Below are 22,351 nucleotides of genomic sequence, written 5' to 3'. Positions count from 1 at the left end.
GTGGAGCAGAACACCATACAGCTGCAGAGGGTACAAAAAGCCATAGGCAACCAAGCTGGCACACGTTAAGAAGTTACTACACATACTCAGCAGAGATGTCTGACCACATTCAAGCTCCTGGACCAATACAAATTCCAAGTAAAAAAAAACAAAACCCATAACATTTAAGAAAGTCTATTCAAGTAATTAACTACACAACAGACATATCAAATGAACTAAAGAACTACCAATAATGCACAGTCAGCATAGCCAATTTGACACTAAACAACCAGAATGAGTTTATGAAGCATAGGGCAAGTAGGACAAAGGCTACAAGTTTGTCAGGCTGAACAGCTGAGACAACTAATAGGCAAGCTGTTGCCTTTAGCAGCATGTATTGCCTCAATGCAACTTAGTGGCAGACATTTTATTTAGAATTTCAAAATTAAATTTTCAGGCACACTCAGCCTCCCTTCAGCAATCTCAACACCAGCTGTAGAAGTAATAAATATTCTATAAACAAAAGAAAATACTTTCTCTGGCTTCGCAGCCACTGTTGTACTTAAACTTTTTAAAACTCTGAAGTCATTCTGTACTTTTAGCGTTTCACGGATGGAAGTCCATGAATTACGTGTCACCAAAATAACCCCTGAACTATACAAATAAATACAGCACTGTCACAAGCTCCCACTCCTCTAGCCTCTCTTTATATACTTACTCCTTGTCTGTAAACATGACTGCTAGGATGCAAGAATACTCTGAAATGCCATCAACACTTTGCACACTACAGGTCCAAGCCTATTTTCAGCCTGTTTTCAAAGCTACCAAGATGAGCATCTCCCTTACATGGAAAGGCTGAGACACCTGTGTTTGTTTAGCCTGGAGAAGAATGAGGGGGGAATCTTATCAATACTTATAAGAAGAGCAGGTGTCAAGAGGATGGGGCCAGACTCTCTTCAGTGGTGCCCAGCGACAGTCAAGGGACAATGGGCACAAGTTGGAACACAGGAAGTTCCACCTCAATATGAGGAAAAACTTCTTTCCTGTGAGGGTGCCAGAGCAGTAGAACAGGCTACCCAGGAAGGTTGTGGAGTCTCCTTCCCTGGAGACATTCAAAACCTGCCTGGATGCGTTCCTGTGCCCCTGCTCTAGGTGTGCCTGCTCAAGCAGGGGGGTTGGACAAGATGATCTCCAGAGGTCCCTTCCAACCTCTACCATTCTGTGATACTATAGAACATCAAACTAACATGAGGAGTGTATCAGCTCCAATAATTTTATTAGTTTCTGAGGTGAAGCATTTTTCTTTTAGTAACCACTTCCAAGCTGAAGCTTTTTTTCCTTATTAGAATGGAGGCAGAAAAAAAAAACAAAACAAAAAACCAAGAAAAGCATGCAAATACAAAAAAACTATCTTTTAAAAATGTCTTCATTTAAAAACCAAACTGTGACCTAAGGTTTTTATTTTGAAAGTATAGTTTAATAACGTGGTGGGAAAAAAGTTGTATCAGTAATATTAGATATATAGCTATACTATTTTCATATTTTAAAAAATCTAACGAAGTTATAGTACCCACCTCATACTAGAAATAAGATTTTTTTAATTGCTTAAGAGGAGAATACAAACATCAGCCAAAATACAGGAGTGCAACTGTTGACACAAAGCTTCAGTCCTGAAACTTGCCCAGCAAGAACTGTGAGTTACAGCTCAGTGCCTGTGGAGCAAACCACCGCTTCTGGGAATAGCTGCATATTGCTAGTTTTGCAACAGAGAACTATTTTTTACTGCTTCTGGTATTAAAATTAAGCATGCTTGTTTGCTGGATTGGGATTTGCGGAAGTCCAACTGTGGGAGCAATTGTGTTTTACTTGTCCTAGCTCCTTGTTTTAAGAAAAGGACTGAGCCTAACATCACAGGGTGCGAGTGTAGCAATTACTGGGCTTCTTTTTATATCTAGACCTGTCTTTTCAGGTCATCCTCCCTCACTCAGCAAAATGAAAAGGTTAATCACAATAAATGTGATTTCCGTCCCAACATCCTCACATTACTTAGCAATTTTTTATTAACAGATTTAGATATCTGTGTTTCCCGAAGTTATGGCATGATGCTTATTCCTTAGCTTTTGATATAGAAGTCTACCTAAAACGTAAAAAAATTGGATAAGAAGAAAAAGAAAGGCTGCAATCCCCACCCCCAAAACAATACCACTACAGTTGTATACACTGAAGCAGCAAGACTTGCCTTTACCTGCAAAAATAAAGGTCCAGAATACAAAAGTTAAGCAAAGATAGCAGAAAACCTAACACAAAGGGGCTTTGAAATATTACAGTTGAAACTCCCAGTGAAGTGGCAGCCAACTGAAATCAAAGATCATAAGAAAAGCTTTCTTCTTAATCGGAAGCAACATGGAATCTCTTTCTGACCAGACATGCACAGAGTAATCTGAAACAGCTCCAGCATACAGAAGACTGCATCCTTTGACAAAACTTCAGCCTTTTGGATAACTACCTGCGAATTCAACATGCTCCAAAGATGATTTTTACTGCTGCACAAATGAAGAATCTCTAATAAAATTTAAAAACAAATAAAGACACTTGCAGCCTCCAAATTTCGCCCAGATTGGGATACTGCAACAAGATGACCTTCCTTAAGTGTCTTTTTAAAGAGTGCCAAAACCATTAATTAGGATAATCTAAATAAAGCCATTGTTAAAAAAATAAAACTACATCATACCATGGCTGGAACAACTAAGGAACTGGCCAGGGAGGAAGGATTATTTCCTGGCACAGTAATGTAGTAACAGACTGAGTTCCCTCTCTCTTTTTATTATATTAAGCCTTCACAATGCTTTGCAAAAATAAAACTTGAAGTTTGTAACTCATCTGTTTAACAAATGATCAACTGTATTGAGCAGCAGGACTTTGTTTCTACAACTACTGTGAAAAAAAAGAAAAAAGTCAAAGCATACTTAGCAAGGAAAAGAAACGAAAGTCCAAAACCTAGTTTTGTTCATCTACTAGGTCACCTCACCAAACCTGATACCTGAGCCCCATTATGCAGGTGCAAGTAAAGATTAAACTGCATTGAAGCCAACTGCATTAACCAGTATAAGCAAGATAGCTATCACCCTACCTAAGCAAGACTCTACTAGAGCAGATCTGGGCTGGACTTGTAATTTAATTCACCACTCTGATTTTAGATAAGCCCCAGACATTCAGAATAATTACAGTGCCGTCAGAGAAAAATACTGTAACTGACATTGAGCATTAAGTTCTGTACTGTTTGTCTGAAGAGGTGAAGCACTCAAATGCCAGGTACCTTCCAGCTTCTCAAGCCACCAGCTTCAACTGTGTTCCACAACTCTTAAGGAATGACACTCTTCCTAAGAGTTTGTTGCAAACATTTTGGCTTAAACAGAAGTACTTGGACATGGTAAGTCTTCTCTGACCCCCCATATTTCATTATCTAGAAACTTCTTCCTAACAGATGAGACTCTTGAGTTAATAAACAAAGCTCTTAACAGCTACACTACTATTAAAGCTCTAGATCACACTGTACTATCTGTTGAGCTTCATCTTGAAATGCACTGGTGGAGTTATGTAATTCGGAAATAAAATTCACTCATGATAGAAACTTGTCAGAAAACTGAGAGGCACAGTGGAATATACAGCTGATCAGAAAGTAAAAGAAATACGCGGCATGAATTTAAGTCAGCAAACTCACATGAAATAATGAAGTTTTCTATACCTAAAATATTTCAGGCTGTTAACCACCAATACTGATGGCTCATAACCAGTTTTAGGACTTTGGCAGTTGAAACAAAAATAGCAGCCACTGAAGTACGGGTACCTTTGATCATGAAAAACATTATTATAATTAGCACCTCATGCCTATTTGCGCCAATCCCCCACGATGTAATAGACGATTGTAAACATTTTCAAAGTGATATGCCAGAAGTCTTCTCGCTATTAATCACACTCCTTGTACTTCAGGTTGTACTCTCAATTTCCCTAGCATTTACTTGGTATGAAACCTGGTCCAAGCAAGGAAAAGTTGATGTTCTCACAATGCCACATTATTATTTTGGTGCAAGCAATAGCAAGAGGAGGCAGCAGCTGTTGTTCTAAAACCAGAGGGCTCAGGAAAAAGAACAAGCCACAGATAACATTCACAGACAAAGCTACGGAGAGCAGTGCAAGAATTTTATGCCTACCACATCAGAAGGGTACATAGTCAAATGACAAAACTTAAGACACAGCTCCCTGAACCTCTTGGAAAACTCCTGCGATTAAATTTGTTTCTCTTGAGTTAGTGACAAAAGTCAGCTCATAGAAAAACCCTGGTCAGCAGATCTGGAGCAAAGAAGGGTGCAAGGCTGCACAACTCAAATCCAGGGAGGGAGGCTATGTGTGCACACAGGCCAGGGGGGATGAGAGGAAGAAGGCATCACTCTAAGCAGGCAGTGAAAATTATATCAACTCAGAACCTCTGGAAATGACATTCAGTAGAAATCCAACATTAGGGCATGAGAAACTACAATTTGGTACAGCTTGGGAGGCATCTCTCTATTATAATCCTCTGCAGTTTTATAAAATCTGGGGGTGATTGCTGTAGAGATGCTGTCCAATGAACTATTTAAGGCATTCTCTCTCCACTTTAAAAAAAGACAATATTTAGAAAACAAATACCATTACGGACAGTAAAAGCAAGACAATGATAGTTTGCATTGTTCTACACTTGTACTTCTAAAAATCTTAATCAAAATCTTAAAGAGGTAAATAAAAGGTCTATTTTTAAGGGAATTCTATAAGTAGTTACTGAATTTTTTTCTCCAAATTTTTCATCTAGAGTAGAAGTTCAGATGCAAGTAGAAAAGTTTGTTGTCTTAGAGCAACTGTGTAGATGTAAACTCACCGTGTCCAAGCACCACGAGATTGTAACCGCACTTCCACTTGGATTTACGATACATAATCAAAAGCCACACTCGCAGAGGGAAAATGACCTGTTGATGGTGGCTGTCAACAATGGGTTCAGATCAGTTAGCTGCTAGTGCAGACAGGACAACATTTTTCAACACTGCGAGAGAAAGCGAGAGCGAGACCATATGGTTAAGCCCCATCCACATTAGCACCAAACAGCTAGCATCACCAATTGAGAACTGTCAGCTGGGAGAGGCAGAGGTGGGAAGTCTACCTGTTGCTCACAGCCACCGTAAAGAATGGTTTTGTAGAGGTTTATCAATGTCAGTTCAGCATCTACTGGAATAAACGTGTTTTGAGAAAAGCATGAATAACATGTCTTTACACAGCATATACTCTGTGTTCAATCAGTAGTCCTAGCGCAGAGGAACTCAAATACTCGGTTGTTTGAAATTATTCAAGGAATTCAGTTACCAGTCAGTTGGTGTCGGCATGCTCAAGATTTACTGAAATTTAACAACATGTTCTGGGGTTATACTGGATAAGTCTAAGTTTTACATTTACAGAAGATTGACAGTTGCAGAAAAGCATCAGACAAGTATTGTCACCAGACACCCTGGCTGTATGCTACTCAAGACCATGCAAGATAAAGGGATGAAGAGTGGGCTTTAACTTCAAACTACTTTGAGTAGAGTGAGCTGGACCAGACGATCTCCAGAGCTTCCTTACAAAACAAATTCTTCTATTAATTGACAAACCTGGCCACTAGTGCAGAGGCACGAGCTTTGCATGCAAAGACAGAAGCACTGCATCTAGAACTATTATTTACCACCTATTCTCACAACCTGCAGGAATGCCTGCACTTAGTTGTTACCACTAACATAGCAGGGGCACATTCTGTGGGTAAACAATTTTAAGGCAGCATAAAATATCACTGCCTGCAAAAGCAGTGGTCCTCCCTGCTGCCCTGCATTTAGATGATATCCTGACCTGTTCCTCAATTACATCTGCTAGGTTCCATACATGCATCTGGACACAAGATAGGAACAGAGAGCTGGGACCACCTTTCATATAGTTGACTTCGTGTTCATTTCCAAAAAAAGAGCAGAATGATGGGGTTTTAAATGCATGGACTAATTAATAGCGAGATGACAGGAAATAGGGTTTGTTCATAAGCAGCACTTAAAAAGCTGTGCTTAATCTTGAAGAACAGGGAAACATAACCACTCCTTAACTTTGGAGCTAATTTTTGTTTTCTTTATACTTGCTCTTCTATTCAACTAACTTTGTTCCTTTGGGTGACAAAAGCTACATTCAACAGCAAAAGACAGCTTAGTATAGCAATAATCTTATTAGCATGCATATTGAGTTAATACTAAGCTTATATGAAGGATGTTTGAAAATTAAGCTTGAAAACAAGTATAGGAACAGCAATAAACTAAAAAATTTCAAATTCTGTCTGAGTTACAAAAGCAGACTTGCAACAACCCTTTATTCTGTCTTCATCAGATTTAGTCACTTGCTGTACATTTCTCCATAGGACAATTTTTCTATTACAGATTTTGCTGTGCTTTGGGGGTCTAAGACTTGGGACAACTTGAGACACAAAGGAAGACAAGCACCATTAGCCAACTCAGTTATGCAGCACCATTTCCTCTTATGAGGAACGACACGAAGATAAAAATTACCAAAACACTTTTGGGAGGCAAAAACGAGGCACAGTTTGCCTGCTAACATTAACGCAAGTTACTTCCATAACCAGTTGCTACAATAAAACTTGGGGCATACTAACATTAACAGATCTTAGGGTCCAGGTGGAAGAATCATTGGTAGAAGAGTTTTTGCAAATTGTTTATGTGGTTGCATGCTGGGAAAGCATCTTCTAGCACTGCTTGGCAAAGGTAAACTGCAGAAATCGAACAGGCCCCAACAGAGACTCAGGCACGCGTGCTAAGTTGCAGTGAGAAGACAGGAAGAGGTCATAAAATGAAGTCTCTGAAGACTGTGGGATAGTATCTGATGATTGTCAGAGCTCAAGTGATGCTTCTGAAGACTAATTACTGTCCTTAAGACAGAGTAAGTCTGAACTACAAACTACGGCTGAGGACTGGACAACTGAAGTTAGACTTAAAACCATGCTCAATCCTTTGGCGTAAGAGTTAGGCATAATGAAAACCACTGAGTGCCATGATTAAGCCTACAATGAGGATTAAGCCTACAATGAGGACTAACCAGGAATTCCCACATATTCCAATTACAGCAATGGCTATTAATAGTAAGAGGAGAACTCCTTGGGATTTTAAGTCTCTGTATCAAGAGACACCTCTGTCCCCCATTTATATGCATGTCTTTGAATTGCTGAGCAACTTCACTCTAGCAACACCAGCAGAAGGTAAAGTTGCAAAGCAGAAACCAAAGTGGACTGTCATTTAATAAAAGGAGGCTCAATAGGAGTAAAAGAGGCAGCGGCTGGGGGGGGAAACCAGGCTCCACCAAGTGCCATGCTCTTCCACACTGGCACAATGGAAGCGAAACCTGCTCCACTCTGAGGGCTATGAGCCACCTGGCCAGAAGCCATGCTTATGGACAGATACTTGGCCCTGGGGGTTGAAAATAAAATATGAACAGCCAAAATATGAGGGCAGCAGACACAGCTGTCAGGCAGGGGTCTACAGACCTGACGACTGTAACATTATGAATGGTCCAGCCCATGTTGGTTGGCTTTTTGCACTATACCAATTCTTGTACTCAGTTATTTCCTCCTTCTATTTGTCTACCTACAATAACTCCTACTTGTACTGTTTCTCTCCCCTACCTCTTCCCATTTTTTGTCTCTGAAGAGTGCAAGGTCTTACAGGCAGACTTCTATTCATACAGTACACTAGCACTGCAAAACGGAAGTTAACAATTTTTGGTGTTTAGCTGATTGCAACAGTCTTTTCCCATGTCAGGTTTTTATAAAACTCAAGTTTCTTGAAAGAGTTGATGGACTGCGTTTATAGCACTATCCTTAGTTACAGCATACCAGTCAGTATTAAAGACAGGAGTTCACAAATAATAGTGTTCTGATTTAGCTTCTATAGATGGAGAGTTTGGCCACTGCAGAGACATCTGATCTACAGCTCTCACTCACATAAACAGTCCCTAGCCACACAAATAAATACTATAAAGATCCTTCCCCAAATTCCTGCAGTGAAAAGAAATTAAAACTATAGCAGATTGGATGGAACAGCTCTAAGAAAAAATCAGTAATGGTAGCTGTAAAATCTAAAGTTAAAGTAAGTTTGGTTTTGATGCGTTCAGTACACACAGTACATTAAGTCTGGCATAAGCCCAATAGAACATGAAGTACTTGTGGACAATGTCTGCCAAGAGCTAGAAATGTAGCACTTACTCTTTAAAGAACAAACAGAGAGCTTTAGACCATTTCTACTTTATGCATCTGAAACAAATTAAATCAAGGTGATCTTTCTGAGGGAATATTTGTATTAAATCTAATAGGCATGCTTTCTGCAGTACTGAATTGAGCATATGCTGACTGGCAGAGAATCAGTATTTGTCATTTTATAATCCTTCCACTTGTGACAAAGGTTACAAACAGATGTTATACCTCCCCATATTCCAAATCACTGTGCTTTCCTCCTTAGCTTGTGTCTCAGACAAGTTCTGTACCTGGTCCCTGGTCACACTGACACATGCTTCTGAACATCTGACACAGTGGAAGCAGAAGAAATGGGAAGCGTGAACTGAGAAAACTCACGCTGCATTATTTTTTCATCTACGTTCATATTTGTTGGTGCTTCATTAGTTTACACGCCTCAGAGCAGAGGAAGATTTGATTAGTAACTGAATACTAATTCACATTTCTGTAGCAGCCTACAAACATTAGTGAATTAAGCACCAACACACCTATGAGTTCCTTACCTTTATTAAAATAAGGACCAAAAAAAGAAGGGAGACAAGTCAATACCCATGGAGGGCTTTGGAGACATCATCCGTCATTCCAGCAGACAGGTTCCTCTCCCCCGCCACTTCCCGTGTACTGACCTCTTAGTTGGACAGGAGAGTGAAATGCAATTCCAGCTTTGTTAGATTTTGTTATACATGGGAGGACTTACACATCCTTCCCCACATCTCCCAGGGATTCAGGAGGGAACATACCCCTCTTGTCTTTAAGGCCAGTATGAGGTGCTGGCACAGAAGGATTGTGGCCCCAGTCCTGCCTTGGGAAACTGGAGAGCAAGAGAAAACAGATGATGCTATACTTGATATCTGCACAGAGCAAGGTAAGGAGGAAAGAAACTTCTCATGCCATCTCACTCTACATGTAAGCCACTATCTGGATCTTTAAAACTTATTGCTTGATGACTGAAGTTTTGAAATATATAACAAAAGGGCTAGATGAATCTGATTATAGCTATTAATGAGGAGTGACAAAGTAATAGGAATGGGCCTACAATACTTCCTATTTTGGACTCTAAGACACTAAAAGACATCCGACACTTTCTACACGTGCTTATTGACATGATAAATAAGCTCTTCACTTCTCTCTGTGACTGGTCCCTCTTGGGTTTAAGGTAAAGGTTAACCCTTCCTTCATCTTTTGGATCAGACTCTTATCTCTGCTTCTGTTTAGTGACTGCCAACTTAAACAAGCTCCTCCTCAAAGTTACAGTAAGTGGAAGATTGCAGAAAAAAATACTTGTAGCACTTTGCCTCTAGAGGTAGGAGTTTCCCTTGCTGACTACACATACACTACCAGAACAGAGGAATGAATAGTTCATTAAATGAGAGAAAAAAGTAGATAGCGTGTATATATTGGCACAGAAATTCAAAAGCAGTCGCTATATCTAAGTCACAAGCCCCAACATTTTACTACAGCATCCTGGAATTTCTCAGCCAGCAGTGAGAGGTACAAGGACCTATTCTATGTTCACATCTGCTGCTCAGAAAGCCTCAGACAAAGCTAATACACTGGCCACAGTACTGACTGTAAAAATACACAAGGGCAAGAAAAAAATGGGTAAAAATAAAAGCTACTCATGCATTTATCTGTTTGCACAATCAAGTTGAGTTCCTCAACTTCAGCAGGTGGCTGCCTCAACAGAACAATGCATCACTTCTTTTAAAAAGGAAAAGAAGAAAACCACCCAGCTGCTCCCCTCACCACAGCACACTCCAGCCCTCTGCAATGACCTTGTGTAGTTTACAGAAACCTTAACCAACAGCCAACAGCTCATGCTGCACCAAAATGGAAAGCTCTACTGGAACGATATTTCACATGCACCACATACAGCACCAAATGAATGCTAAAATAATTTATGTGGGCTATCAGCAGCATAATAATTACCTTATTACAAAAATTCAAATGAACAAAGGTCCAGTATGATGGATCCATCTACCACAGGAAGCAAGAGGAGATGACTTGGCTGTGAAAGTGATCTAAGCACAAAGTGGTGATCATCTGTCTTGAGGCTAACAGACATTACCATATAGCTTGTCTTAAACTTGGTCTGCTAATCCCTGTGTATGAAGTGCACAGTTATATATTTATATGTATATATAATATATAAGCATATGTAATGGTTTAACTCCAAGAAGTGCAGGGACAGCAGATTCATAGATTGGATGAGAAAAGCAGTCTGATCTAAAGTGTCCAGCACTATCATCACAAATTTGCCTAAACATAATCTGAGAAAAAGGACAAATGAAACATCTACAAACCTACTTTTGGGCCTTCTGGTTCTCTGCACTACCAGTCTGAGAAACTGAGAAAAATGTTTAAATCTTTTCCCTGCTAAGAAGCAGTTTTTACTATATGCCCCTAGCTATGCCCCCATAGGTTTCAAGCAATTTGAGCTGCATCTCTCCCAGCTCTTTGCTGAAGGGACATTAAACAAATATTCACCTAACACAAACAAATAGCCAGTGCTGAAGTTAGGTGTTACCACGATGACTTGTTTTACAATTTGACAGGTATGTTCTCCCCTCTAACTATTCAATGTCTTAACATCACTACTGATGTTAAAAATATTTTTAACATTACAGAATCTATATCCAATGCCAGAACAAGCAGGAAACTTGTTCTAGGTAAAAAAAAGAGATGGTCTTTACATGTGGCTTTAATTCATTCTTTTAAAGCAGAAAGAGAGCACAAAACAATAAGTCACTTGACCATACCAAACTGTTAACAAGTGTACAGCAAGCAACATTCCTCCTTCTCTCCAGCCCAAGTTTACCAGCCTCACGTGTGTTGGCCATTCAAGCCTAGGTTGTGTCTAGGCTTGTGTCCTAGGGCTAAGATTGGGCCACCCGCCACTCAAGCACAGAAGACAGATTATACTAGAGCATATCTAGTTTAAGGAAGCCATGCACAGACAGCCACTGCAGTCATACTACATGCGGGCATCATACAGCTTTTTGTGAAGTTCTGAAAGCAGCATTCCTAAATCACCATCAAGGTTTGATTACGAAGACAGAAATAGCAGTATGGACTGAACAGTTCATAACTCTGGTTTCCCACACACAAAGAAGTGTCAGCAACTCTGGTTTCCTACACATGAGGAACTCTCCCAGTTTCTCTGAGAAGACTTTTTTTTTTATGCCATTAGTAGCATGTTACATTTTCTTTCCTAAATTCAAAACAGAGCTCTTGCCCAGCTGAAAGGAGCCAGATCCAAGAGGAAACAGATACCCTGACACATTAGCTAAGGGTTGAGGCCCCTGTACTCTCTCATGGTAGAACAGAAGCTCAAAGTCATCTTCTGCTAGCCTTGAAATACAGCAGCAATCTAAATACAGCAGCGATCTAAACACAGCAACTCAAAATGCCTACCTGCATTTATTTTCTTCCATGTTGAACATTCCTCAGAGTATTTAAAGTGGCTCAGGGAAAAAAGAAAACCAAAGCCAAACAAAGGAAAAATATATTAGTGGGAAATGGCGGAACTGACATATTTTTAGAATTAGCAGCTTATCCCAAGAGGTGCATTAAAGAAGGAAAATGAGCAACAAGTTCTTTAAAAGGAAGCAAATTACTTTATAGTAAGCCTCCATGTGAGATGCATTTTGGATTTTTTCCCCGACCTCATACCAAATAAATAGTTCAGCTACGTGATATGACAAAAGAACCGAACCATTACTTATTTTCCCAGTTGAATCTTGTGTTAAATCATGATTAAGGCAATATTTATTCTTACAAAAATACTGTACTGAAGTACAACTCCTTCAGATAAGTGGAAAGGATATCAAGGTAGCATCAGACAAAAATCTCAGTATACATATTAACACTTAAGAGAAGAGAAGCCTTGAGATTTCTTAGTAGAAATTCTTCAGGGACCACTTATCATTTAACACAAATTTGTGTTAGGGCAAAGAAAATACAGATTAAGTACTCAAGTTTGTACAATTTTAAAACCAAGACTTTACTATTTAATACTGCTTGACCATTAAAAGCAAAAAGAACTGAGGGCAGGGAAAGCAGACACTTTGGACAGATCTGTAACTGTCAGAGAGGCATGATCTTAACACAAGGAACCACAAACACACAAAACCCTAAGCCTAATTTTGCTACTAGTTTGATGCTGTCTTACAGCATCCCAATGGACTTCATGGTTAAAGGGGCCATATGTTCAGGCTACATAGGCACACTAGTTTCCACATCTAAAGCCCATGGTTCCACCTAGGTGCTTCGTGTGCTGCCCAGTTGTTGATGGTCACTTTTTAGACAAAGGTGACCAGCTGGACAGAAAAGTTTTATGCTAGATCTAACGCAGAGATGCCAGTTTGGCTGCCCTGACCCAAAAAACATTTGTGTTTTGTTGTTGACCCAGGTTAAGGTAACCCTAGAGGACAAGCTGGCAGAAGGGAGGGAGAAACTAACTCAACAGCTGCCACTTTCCAGTTGCTCACTACACTACTCTGTTCAGATTAACAGTCAGACAATCAGGCAAGAGCACTGAAAAGGCGAGCAAGGCCAGGGCACAACGCTTGAATCTGACCACTAAGTTTGCTCTCACTAGGTCTCCAGAAACTTCTGCAGGCCTTAAGCTCCACTGATACCAACAGCAAGTCTTAACAGTTGTCTTAACAGAAAACAAATCAGTCCCTTCAAATTTAATCTCTAACCCCCACCTTGCCTATGCAGTAAGGAAAATAGGTATCCAGGCTCAGGAAAGAATATTTTAAAGTGTTTGTAATGAAGCCCAAAGGGGTTTATAGTTGCAGAAACATTGCATACTTGAAATACAAGCAGCTAACTACATCCAGGCACATGAACTGATTGGCAATGGAAGCAAAAATCCATTGATGAAGGTCTACTTAAAGACAACTTTGGCTAGGCAGAGCGTTATATTTTGTTTATTGTTTTTCTGGTTTTGGGGGTTTTGGTTGGGTTTTTTCTTTCCATCTTCTCCTCACGTCCTAGCTCCAATAAACTATCCCCCAAAGAATCTTATTCAACCAACTTGCTCCAATCCCATATCTTGCCAACGTCTACAAAATACTTTATATATCCCGTTTGCTCAAAACCTCAATCAATCCACAAAACAGCATGCTCTAGTGGCTATTCATACTATCAACTATCCAAATAATAAAAAACAATATTCTGTAGATCACTTCTGGTTGAAGTCTATTTAACTTCAGCTTTTCATACCTTCCTTGCTGTGCATTTGTGCTGTGCGATAGACTTGTCTACAACACAGAGCCTCAGCCACTATAGCAAATGTTACAGACTGACAAATGGAAATGCAGCGTTTAGTGACAAAAGCTTTTCTGCCAAAACTGCCATGCTTACCTCCCTGAATCCCGAATATGTAAACTAACAGGCTGACAAAAGCACTCCATCAGCAAAAGGCTGCCTACATTTGGGACTTTGATTAACGTTTGTCTAGATGGTGCAATTGCTCCCACTAACACATACACATTCACCCTACCTAGTAAAGCCAGACCAGCACCTCTCTGGCCCAAATATCTCTGTACTATTAAAAAACTTCTCACAAAAGGATTGCCCTTCCCCCTTCTGAAAACACATTTATGCAATTAATCTGCTGCAAACAGGGTTGGCACAGAAAAACATCTGGTTGACATAGCCGTGTAGCCAACATCAAGGGAGATCAAGAGCAGTTTGAGCCAGCATGACACATATCCAAAGTCTTTTACAACATAACTCTACTGGTGAACAAGGAAAGTATTGCAATGTGAGTGTGAATCGAATGAATCCTCTTCCCAGCAGGGATATAATTATGGAGCCAGGGTAAGAGGTTTTGACAGCTCCTACTCTGATAACTGCCATATACCTTCAATTAGGACAGTACAGTTATAGGACATTCCAAATCCTGAAACCACAGCCAGAAATGCACTGCAAGGTTCAGTGCATGAGCACATGAGATGAGCCTAAAATTCAGCATTTATATAAGTATATACCATGGGTGGCAGTCAAGTCACTACAATTGAATTCAGCAGCATGGATTAAGAAACAAGGTCAGCAGATTAACTTTTATTACTTATTCATGAACTGAACTGTATTCTTGCACAGCAAAGACCGGAGGATAGATACCATCAATCTTTAACCAAACACTTCCATCCAGGTGCTGCATTCAGCCTGACTCAAACAAACTGCTGACTAGTTCACACTTGAACCCATGTCACAGAACACCACCTTCACAGCATTTACACCTAGTATGCCAGCCAGGAGACATTGCTGGAGCAATGCTGGTATTGATGACCTACCTTCAGCACAGGGTGCCAGCAGATTTTTCTTGCTGAGCCTGTAGTTTCCAGTCAACTATTTTACATCCATTCACAACTACAGGGTTATTCCAGAAAGGTCCTTTTAAGCAGGCAGCAAGATTTGGTGCTCCCAATGACATGACAAGGGTCAGCAAAAGAAGTTTATGGCACAGGACTCACCTAGGTAGCCAATAAGCTGTGCAAAGCATCAAAGCACCTCTTCCTACTTGAAGCAAGATCTCTTTTTTAAATCAATGTAAATACAAAACACTTGGTAAACATATTCATAGTGCAAGGCTGTAATTTTTCTGCAAATCCAGTTATTGGCAATAGTTTTTACTGCTTTTAGGACAAAGCAGCAACAGGGTAGCGCTTGCCTTTTTTTTACTTTAAGGATGGTTTCTAGCATCTCAAAGAACTTTTTTCTTTTACCTGGAAGGCAGGTTTTTTAATACATCAATTCAAACATTTTAAACAACAATCACTTGTGACTATTAATTGCCACAGCAAAACATTAAAGGCCACAAGGAGCACACAACAATGCTACTGTATTGCTCCAGCCCACGTCCAGCCTCCCATTGGTGAACCTACAGCAGCACAGGGAAAAGGAAACGGAAATCCATCCCATGAGCTACCCACGGCCTCCTGGGAAACACAGAGCCATTTCAGCTTTGCCCAGCTGACACGATTGTCACTTCATGGGATCAGAACTAAATCACTATTTTGCCTTCTTCCCCATGAATCTTTCCATCCAGATATACTAACTGGGCCTGTTCGGGGATGCTACATTAATTTCAGAAGAACCAAGGGATCACAGTAGGAATATGAGATTTACTGGTCCATCCTGTTAACCAGTAGATTGAAAGGAAACAGAAGCTACATCAGATGGAAACATGCTTACTTTTTTCCACTGAAACTCTCTCCGCAGTATTTAGCAGTGCTCGACCTACTTCCTACATCATCTCTTTGCTGTCACTTCCTTCAATAGTTTGTCAGCATGCCCATGAATATGGGGATTAAGGAGAGAACGTCTGGGAAGCAAAAGAGCTTGACTTCTTCCTCTTGATGTCACCTACAGTCAAAGCTTTTACTTACTAATTAGCAAGGTGCGCAGTGACCAGCTAGCAACGAGTACTTCCAATTACTGGCATCCTGCAGGAATTCCTAATCAACTGTGTCTTTTCACTTACAAGCATGCACTTAAAGGTGACTTTGATTTCTCATGAAACACCCCCATTCTACCTTATTTAGCCCAGGGTATGGATTACCATCTACAAATGACTCTGGGTTTTCTGCTTTCCTGTATTCCAGAGTTCCTGTCTGAGATGACATTTTATATCAAAATATACTTGTAATTAGTTCCTTCCAAATGAATAAGAGCTTTAAATGCCACTGGCTCCAAGCAGGTGATGCTTTATTTTGCAGGTACAAAGACACAATCTCTAGCTATAAATCCTCAAGTGAAAGGATCCTGTTTTCCATGCCTAGTTTCTTAATAGAAACCAGTATTGACACCAAAATACAAAACAATTGTAGCAGACACACTTTAGACTAAGATTAAAGTTCTGCTTTAACTGACATGCTAGTAGTTACTCAAAATTTTAATTTCCAAGACAAACACTAGCGCGGTGTCCTGCTGCTCTGAGGAATACATTTCAGTGTTCAGTAAGAACAGAAACAGGCAGACTTCACAAGACTATACTCAGCACAACACAAGTGCTCCTGCAAGTTTAATCCATCTGAAATAGGAGATGTTTAAGCTTAAGGTACCCAGTAGGTGCCTACACATACAACTAAAACACATTCCTAAAGCTTCCTGCCTGGCCATTCATACGACTTCAAAAGGAGTTAGGACACTTATCTTATGCAGCACTCGAAGGGTCTAATTTTCCAATGACAAGTGCTCTATTTTCTACAAACCAGGCTTTTTCTTGGGGCGGAAGGAGGGCAGGGGAGAGGAGAGGGGGAAGTGTCCCGTGCAGATGTCTGGCACTACATTACTCACTCCAAAATCGTCAGCCTAAAACATTACAAAGCCACACGGACCACACAACACATGCAAACAAAAATCTGGGTAGCCTGTTCAGCTGAAGCTTTCACCTCCACTAACCTACCGGCGCCTTTTGGCACAAAAAGTTACAGAAGATGTATCATCAACAGGTCATCTGGCTGCTTCTTTGTTTAAAAAAAAAAAGAAAAACTGCTGAACAGAAACCGGAAATGGCCTTTTTTTCCCCCAGCTCTTCCCCCGCCCCCCCCCACGCGTTCAAAATGGAAAAAATAAACCCCATCCTCCTTCGGATGCAGAACCGCCAGCTCTGTCTGGCCGAAATGCTTTGTAATTTTACTCGCCAAGTGGTGTGTTTCAAAGGCAGAAAAGTCCCCAGCGAAAACAAATCGGTGGCCTTTAAAAGGTAAGGCCAGAAACACGAGCGTTACAGCTAGACTGCTTTTTGCTTGCATGCATTCTAGAAGCCACATTTTGCAGAGGTAAAAGAGCTGCAGTTTTTGAAGGGGTAGTTAAAAACAACGGAAAAAAGAAAAAACTTTCAGTATAAAAATATAATAATTGCTTCAAAATATCGTTGTCCCTTTTAAGAAGCAAAAGAATTATTCAGCTCAACACAAAAACGCTTCTCCTCTCCCCTGCCTTTTAATAATCTTCTCCACGGCTCTTACAGGCAGAAATGTCCTTCTGCCATTAGTTCTTCCTGAAACCGCATTATTTAACTACGTGAAAAAAAAAAAAAAAAAGGAAAAAAGAATGAAAAGGAAAACCCGACGAAAGTTGCGCGCTGGATGGCAGGCTGCTCACAAAAGAGGCAAGGCTGAGGATACGCGAGAGGAACCTCGTAATTTCCCCAAGAAGCTTAAAATTAAAAAGATACAACTTATCTACCGGCTATCTGATTCTTCCAAAGTAAAACAGCACCAAATTTAGAAGGGCTAGGAGAGAAAAGGGGAAAAAAAAAAGAAGCAAGCCTTCCCACCAAGATTTTACAGGTTAACACCAGCAAAACAAAATCCCCCTTTGTTTTGTTTTCACCCGCCTGCGTGCTGCTCCCATTCAGCGCTCCGGCACAGGGGGCTGCGATAAATGGAGCCGGGACTTCGGGGGGACTCTTTCCTCCCCGAAAAAAAAAAATACATATAACACCACCACCGCCGCCAAAAAAAAAAACCCTACCCCTCGAATTCAACAAAGCCTCTGAGTCCAAATACTGAATGAACGACTTCTTCTTTCTTTCTTTTAACCTGGTGTTTTTCCCGGGGGCAGGCGGCTCGGCAGCCGCTCCATGACAAAGAGCTTCCCCAGCACATCCAGCCCCGCAGCGGGGCTCGGCCAACTCCGGGTGGGCGGCAAGGAAAAACGAAAAAAGGAGAAAAACAAAAGAACGGAAAAAAAAAGAACAACAAACTGCCCTCCCCGAAAAAAAAAAATTAAACACCAGCAACAGAAAGGCAGCCCTGCGGAGGCGCAACACAAAGCGCGCAGGGCGGCGGAGGAAGGGGGGCAAGACAGCGGGCAGCCCCCGGGCAGGCACCCAGCCCGCCTTCCCCCTCGCGACACGGGCGCGTGGATGGGGGTCTGTCGCGACAGGCGCGATACTCACCCCAGAAAGGAAGGAAGCAGGCGGAAGACGCACCCCACGCCGACAGTCGCAACTCCCCAAGGCGGCGGAGGGAGGCGGGGAGAGGAGGAAAGAAGGCGAAGGGGGAGCCTCAGTTTCCGTCCCCGTCTCCTCACGGCCCCGCGGCGGGCGACAGCCCTAGCTGGGCGAGCAGGGAAGGAGCCTCCGCAGCGCTCTCCCCCGCCCCCGCGGGCTTCGGCGGGCCGGCGCTGCGAGCGACAAGCCGGAAAGCCGCAGCAGCAGCTGCCGAGAAGAGGTCGGAGAGAACAACCCGATCGACGCCGGCTCCGCCGCCTCACAGCGACAGCGGCCTCGGCCTCCGCCTCCCCTCTCTCGCTTCTCCCCGCTGCGCCTCGCCTCACCGCACCGCCCGCCCTCTGCCTCAGCCACCGCCGCCAGCTCGCGCACCCCACCGGCGGGGGCGGGGAGATCCGCGGGGCCACGCCCCCACCCCGCGGCATGACGGGACTTGTAGTGCCGCCCCTTGTCCGGGCTGCGGGGATTGTCGCGTGCCGCAGCGGTATGGGTGTCCGTATGGATGTGCATTGACACACGTACATATATACGCACCTGTGCGTGTGTAAGTGTGCACATAGATGTGGGTAATGTATGCTTATTTTTGTGTGTATATGTCTGTATGTATGTACATGTACATCTGCATACATGTATATATGTCTGTATACATGTGTATATCTTTATATGCATGTGTATATGTATGTGTATCTATATGTATGTATATATCTACACATGTGCACATATTCAAATATATATATAGAATCATAGAAACACAGAACTATTAACGTTGGAAAAGACCTCTGGGATCATCAAGTCCAGCCGTCAACCCAACACTCCCATGTCTCCTAAACTGTGCCCTGAAGTGCTGTGTCTACATGTCTTTTAAATACCCCCAGGGATGGTGACTCCACCACCTCTCTGGGCAGCCTGTTCCAATGCCCAACCACTCTTTCAGTGAAGAAATTTTTCCTGGTATCCAGCATAAACCTCCCCTGACACAGCTTGAAGCTGTTTCCTCTTGTTCTATTGCTAGTAACTTGGGAGAAGAGACCCAACACCCACCTCACTACAACCTCCTTTCAGGTAGTTGTAGAGAGCGATAAAGTCTCCCCTCAGCCTCCTCTTCTCCAAGGCTAAACAACCCCAGCTCCCTCAGCTGCTCCTCATGTGACCTGCTTTCCAGACCCTTGCATGTGCAGATACTTATACACAAATATGCATGTGTATATCTATAACACTTGTATGTATATATGCACATACCACATCTATGTTGGAGTGCCACCATTTGCAGAGGGGGTCGGGGAGGTTCCCGCTGTCAGTGAGCCCAGCTCCAGCAAGTGAAACCCGAAACGCAGACCTCCATCCCCCTGAGTGTGGCTTGGCCGTGCTGGCAGCTGGGTACTGCTGGGGCTGCGGCGCGGGGCGGGGCTGCATCACACACCCAGGGCAGGAACACAGCGAGTGCTGTCCCTTCCTCCAATAAGTTGATTTTCCAAACATCCATGCATGTTTATGGATCTTGGTCCTGGCCTTCAGGTCCTTGCTTGTGCAATGCTGGGGTGATATATATTGGGGATAGATGGCAGGGCAGCAATCCCCACCAGCTGGGATCCAGCAGCTGCAGCCAAGCATGCGTTTAAAGCTTGGGAGCCTCGCGTCACTCAGAGAATTTGAATAAGGGACATTTCAGCTAATAGATCTCTTACAGATACAACAAAATCCTCCAAAATATTTGTTACAAGAATGTTCCTGCGTGAGCAACCCTCCCCATCTATGCAAACCACAGCCCCTTTGTTTTTTAATAACAAAATCAAGAACAGCGCAATAAGAAACCCACTGGCTAGGAGTCAAGGGTGATGCTCAAAGGCTGTTACACAGGCTCAGAACTGAATACAAACTGGATAGAGTGGCGGCTGTCCTGGCATGAAAGACCAACGCTGCTCAGGCTCACAGCTGGCTCTGGGTTTTTAGCTTCATTTCTTTGCCAGAGTGCAATAAATAATCCTGGATATTATAACCCATGGTGTGTTGCCCCAGTCCTGCCCAGATATATCTTGCTATGTGTGTGTGGGTGCTTAAATAAATATATAAAAACATATTTCAAGCAAGACAGGGAGATCGCTCTATACCATAGGCTGCTCCAGCAGTACTGCTGATGATGACTATTACAGTGCTTCTCCAAGAGCATTTGTTCAGACAGAATACATTCTTGAAATAAATTATTTGAAACACCATTTCAGCTTAAAGACCTTTCTAGTAATGGAAAGAAAGACTACATTAATTGATTTTGTTCTATGCTTGCCATATCTTAAGGGAAATCACAGCCTGGATGTGGCCTTCAAACTTATTTTTGTTTTCTTGTACATAGTGAGAAACAAATAAACAGATTTTCAAGGGAAACAAGGGCTTTTACCACTGCATAACCCAGAAGAAGACATGGTCCTGCCCTAGCATGACACACAAAGACAACAGAGATGCTTCCCTTGCCATCACACTGAGAGCTGCTGGAGCATTAGCAAGGTTTAGAAAACATTAGTGGTGCCAGGCTGTATAAGCACAGCTCTACTAGTCGTTAACCTGAGTTTCATTGGCCCTGGGAATTTTAAGGAGAGATTAAGAGATATAATTCACAGCTCTCAGACTGTAAGAACCGAAGTGTCAGGGTGATCATCCCTCCTGACCTCTGGCACATAACCCCGGGTATCTTGAAAATAGCCTTTGCCTCAAAGGCGGTATTTCTTTCAAAGAAGTGTAGAAACCAGAGACAAAAACAGCCCTGATGGTAAATCCACCCCCACTTTTGGTGACTGCTACAAACAAAGCCTGGTGTTAAAACTGAGCTGTCCGCCGAACGTTTATTAGTTTGCCTTTGGATTTGCTGTAACTTTGTTCTCCCCGCTCGGCAGCCCATTATCTCTGCTTTATTTCCAACCTAGGTATTTATAGCCCTCTGGTCGAGGCATCCTTTAATCTCCTCTTTGCTGAGCTATCGATACCAGCATCCCCTAATCCTTTGCTACGGGGCAAGTCATACCCTTGCTCTCAAGCAGGAGTGTACCTCACATCTCCCCATAGCTGCTGGAGGTGTTGCTTCCCACGGGACCCAACCACGGGGGAGTAAGGAGCACGTGTGCAGGCACATGGGAGATGGGTGGCAGGTGACGGCAGCATGGGGGCGTGGGTGGAGAAGCTCCTGGCCTGGGCCCTGGCACTGAAAGCCCACTGGGTCCCACCTGGGAAGAAGCCACGTCTCTCCTCCCAGGGACCAGGCACTTCCTTCCCCAGGATGGGGGACAAAAGCTAGGGGAGATGGGATGGGGAAGAAGGTGAGGGATAGGCGGAAAACTGCCGTAATCATGGTCAGGCATCACGCCAGGATGAGACCAGTGCTGCCTGACCCCTGCGTGCTGCCTTACGTGCTCGGAGCTTTGTGGGTAATGAATCACTTGCCACACACGTGACGTAACATGACAGTGTTAATAGATCTCATTATTATCCAATTTACTAGGGGAAACAGAGGCATGGAGAGGTGAACATTAGGCCTGGGGCATACTGGGGCTAGATTACAGGAGACCTCATGCTGCAGTCCCATGCTCATTTTACTAAGCCATATAGGAATTAGATGCAGCTGGCAGAAGCACATGTGAAGGATGCTGAAGAAAGCCTGGGGGGAGTGGACAAGCTCATGGGGTTTTGCCTTGCCCATACACTCATGTCCTGACACAGCGAATTGTCCCCTTGCTGTGTTGAATGGCGTCCAAGAGCTGCTCTGGGCTGCTCTCTCCCACTGTGCTCTTCTGTAGCAGCTAATGAGTTTATCACTTTGACCCTTGGGATGCTCTTTCCTGATTTTGCCTCACCGTGCTGCCCTCCCACAGAAGTTGGAGTGCTGATGAGGGATTTCCAGTATCCCAGCACCCAGGAGCCACTGGTGCTGGAGCCAAGCCTAGCTGTGTCCTCGGACAGCATCTGCAGCATCCATAGCAGGACCAAGGCTTGCATCCCATTGCTGATCCTCTTTTATTTAACTCTAAATTAGTGATGAATAGCCTTTGATGGACTTCTGTTTCATTAATTGG

General features: G+C 42.6%; 1 protein-coding gene across 2 annotated transcripts in view; it reads right to left on the bottom strand.

The window, feature by feature from the left end:
- PELI1 (pellino E3 ubiquitin protein ligase 1) overlaps positions 1 to 18,656 on the bottom strand; it is a 46,150-nt gene extending 27,494 nt beyond the window's left edge. The window contains exons 1-2 of one of the 2 annotated variants that reach the window (XM_064446676.1): positions 18,240 to 18,656; positions 4,892 to 5,053 (exon numbers count right to left, since the gene is read on the bottom strand). In XM_064446676.1, coding sequence (XP_064302746.1) covers positions 4,892 to 4,946 — 55 coding nt within the window. In that variant the 5' untranslated portion in view covers positions 4,947 to 5,053; positions 18,240 to 18,656. The remainder of the gene's footprint in view (positions 1 to 4,891; positions 5,054 to 18,239) is intronic. The other variant, XM_064446678.1, reaches the window with a different exon arrangement.
- Between the last annotated feature and the right edge of the window lie 3,695 nt (positions 18,657 to 22,351).

The sequence above is a fragment of the Phalacrocorax carbo genome, chromosome 3 (assembly GCF_963921805.1).
Source record: "Phalacrocorax carbo chromosome 3, bPhaCar2.1, whole genome shotgun sequence".
NCBI lineage: Eukaryota > Metazoa > Chordata > Aves > Suliformes > Phalacrocoracidae > Phalacrocorax > Phalacrocorax carbo.
This window is presented reverse-complemented; position numbering and strand designations above follow the sequence as displayed.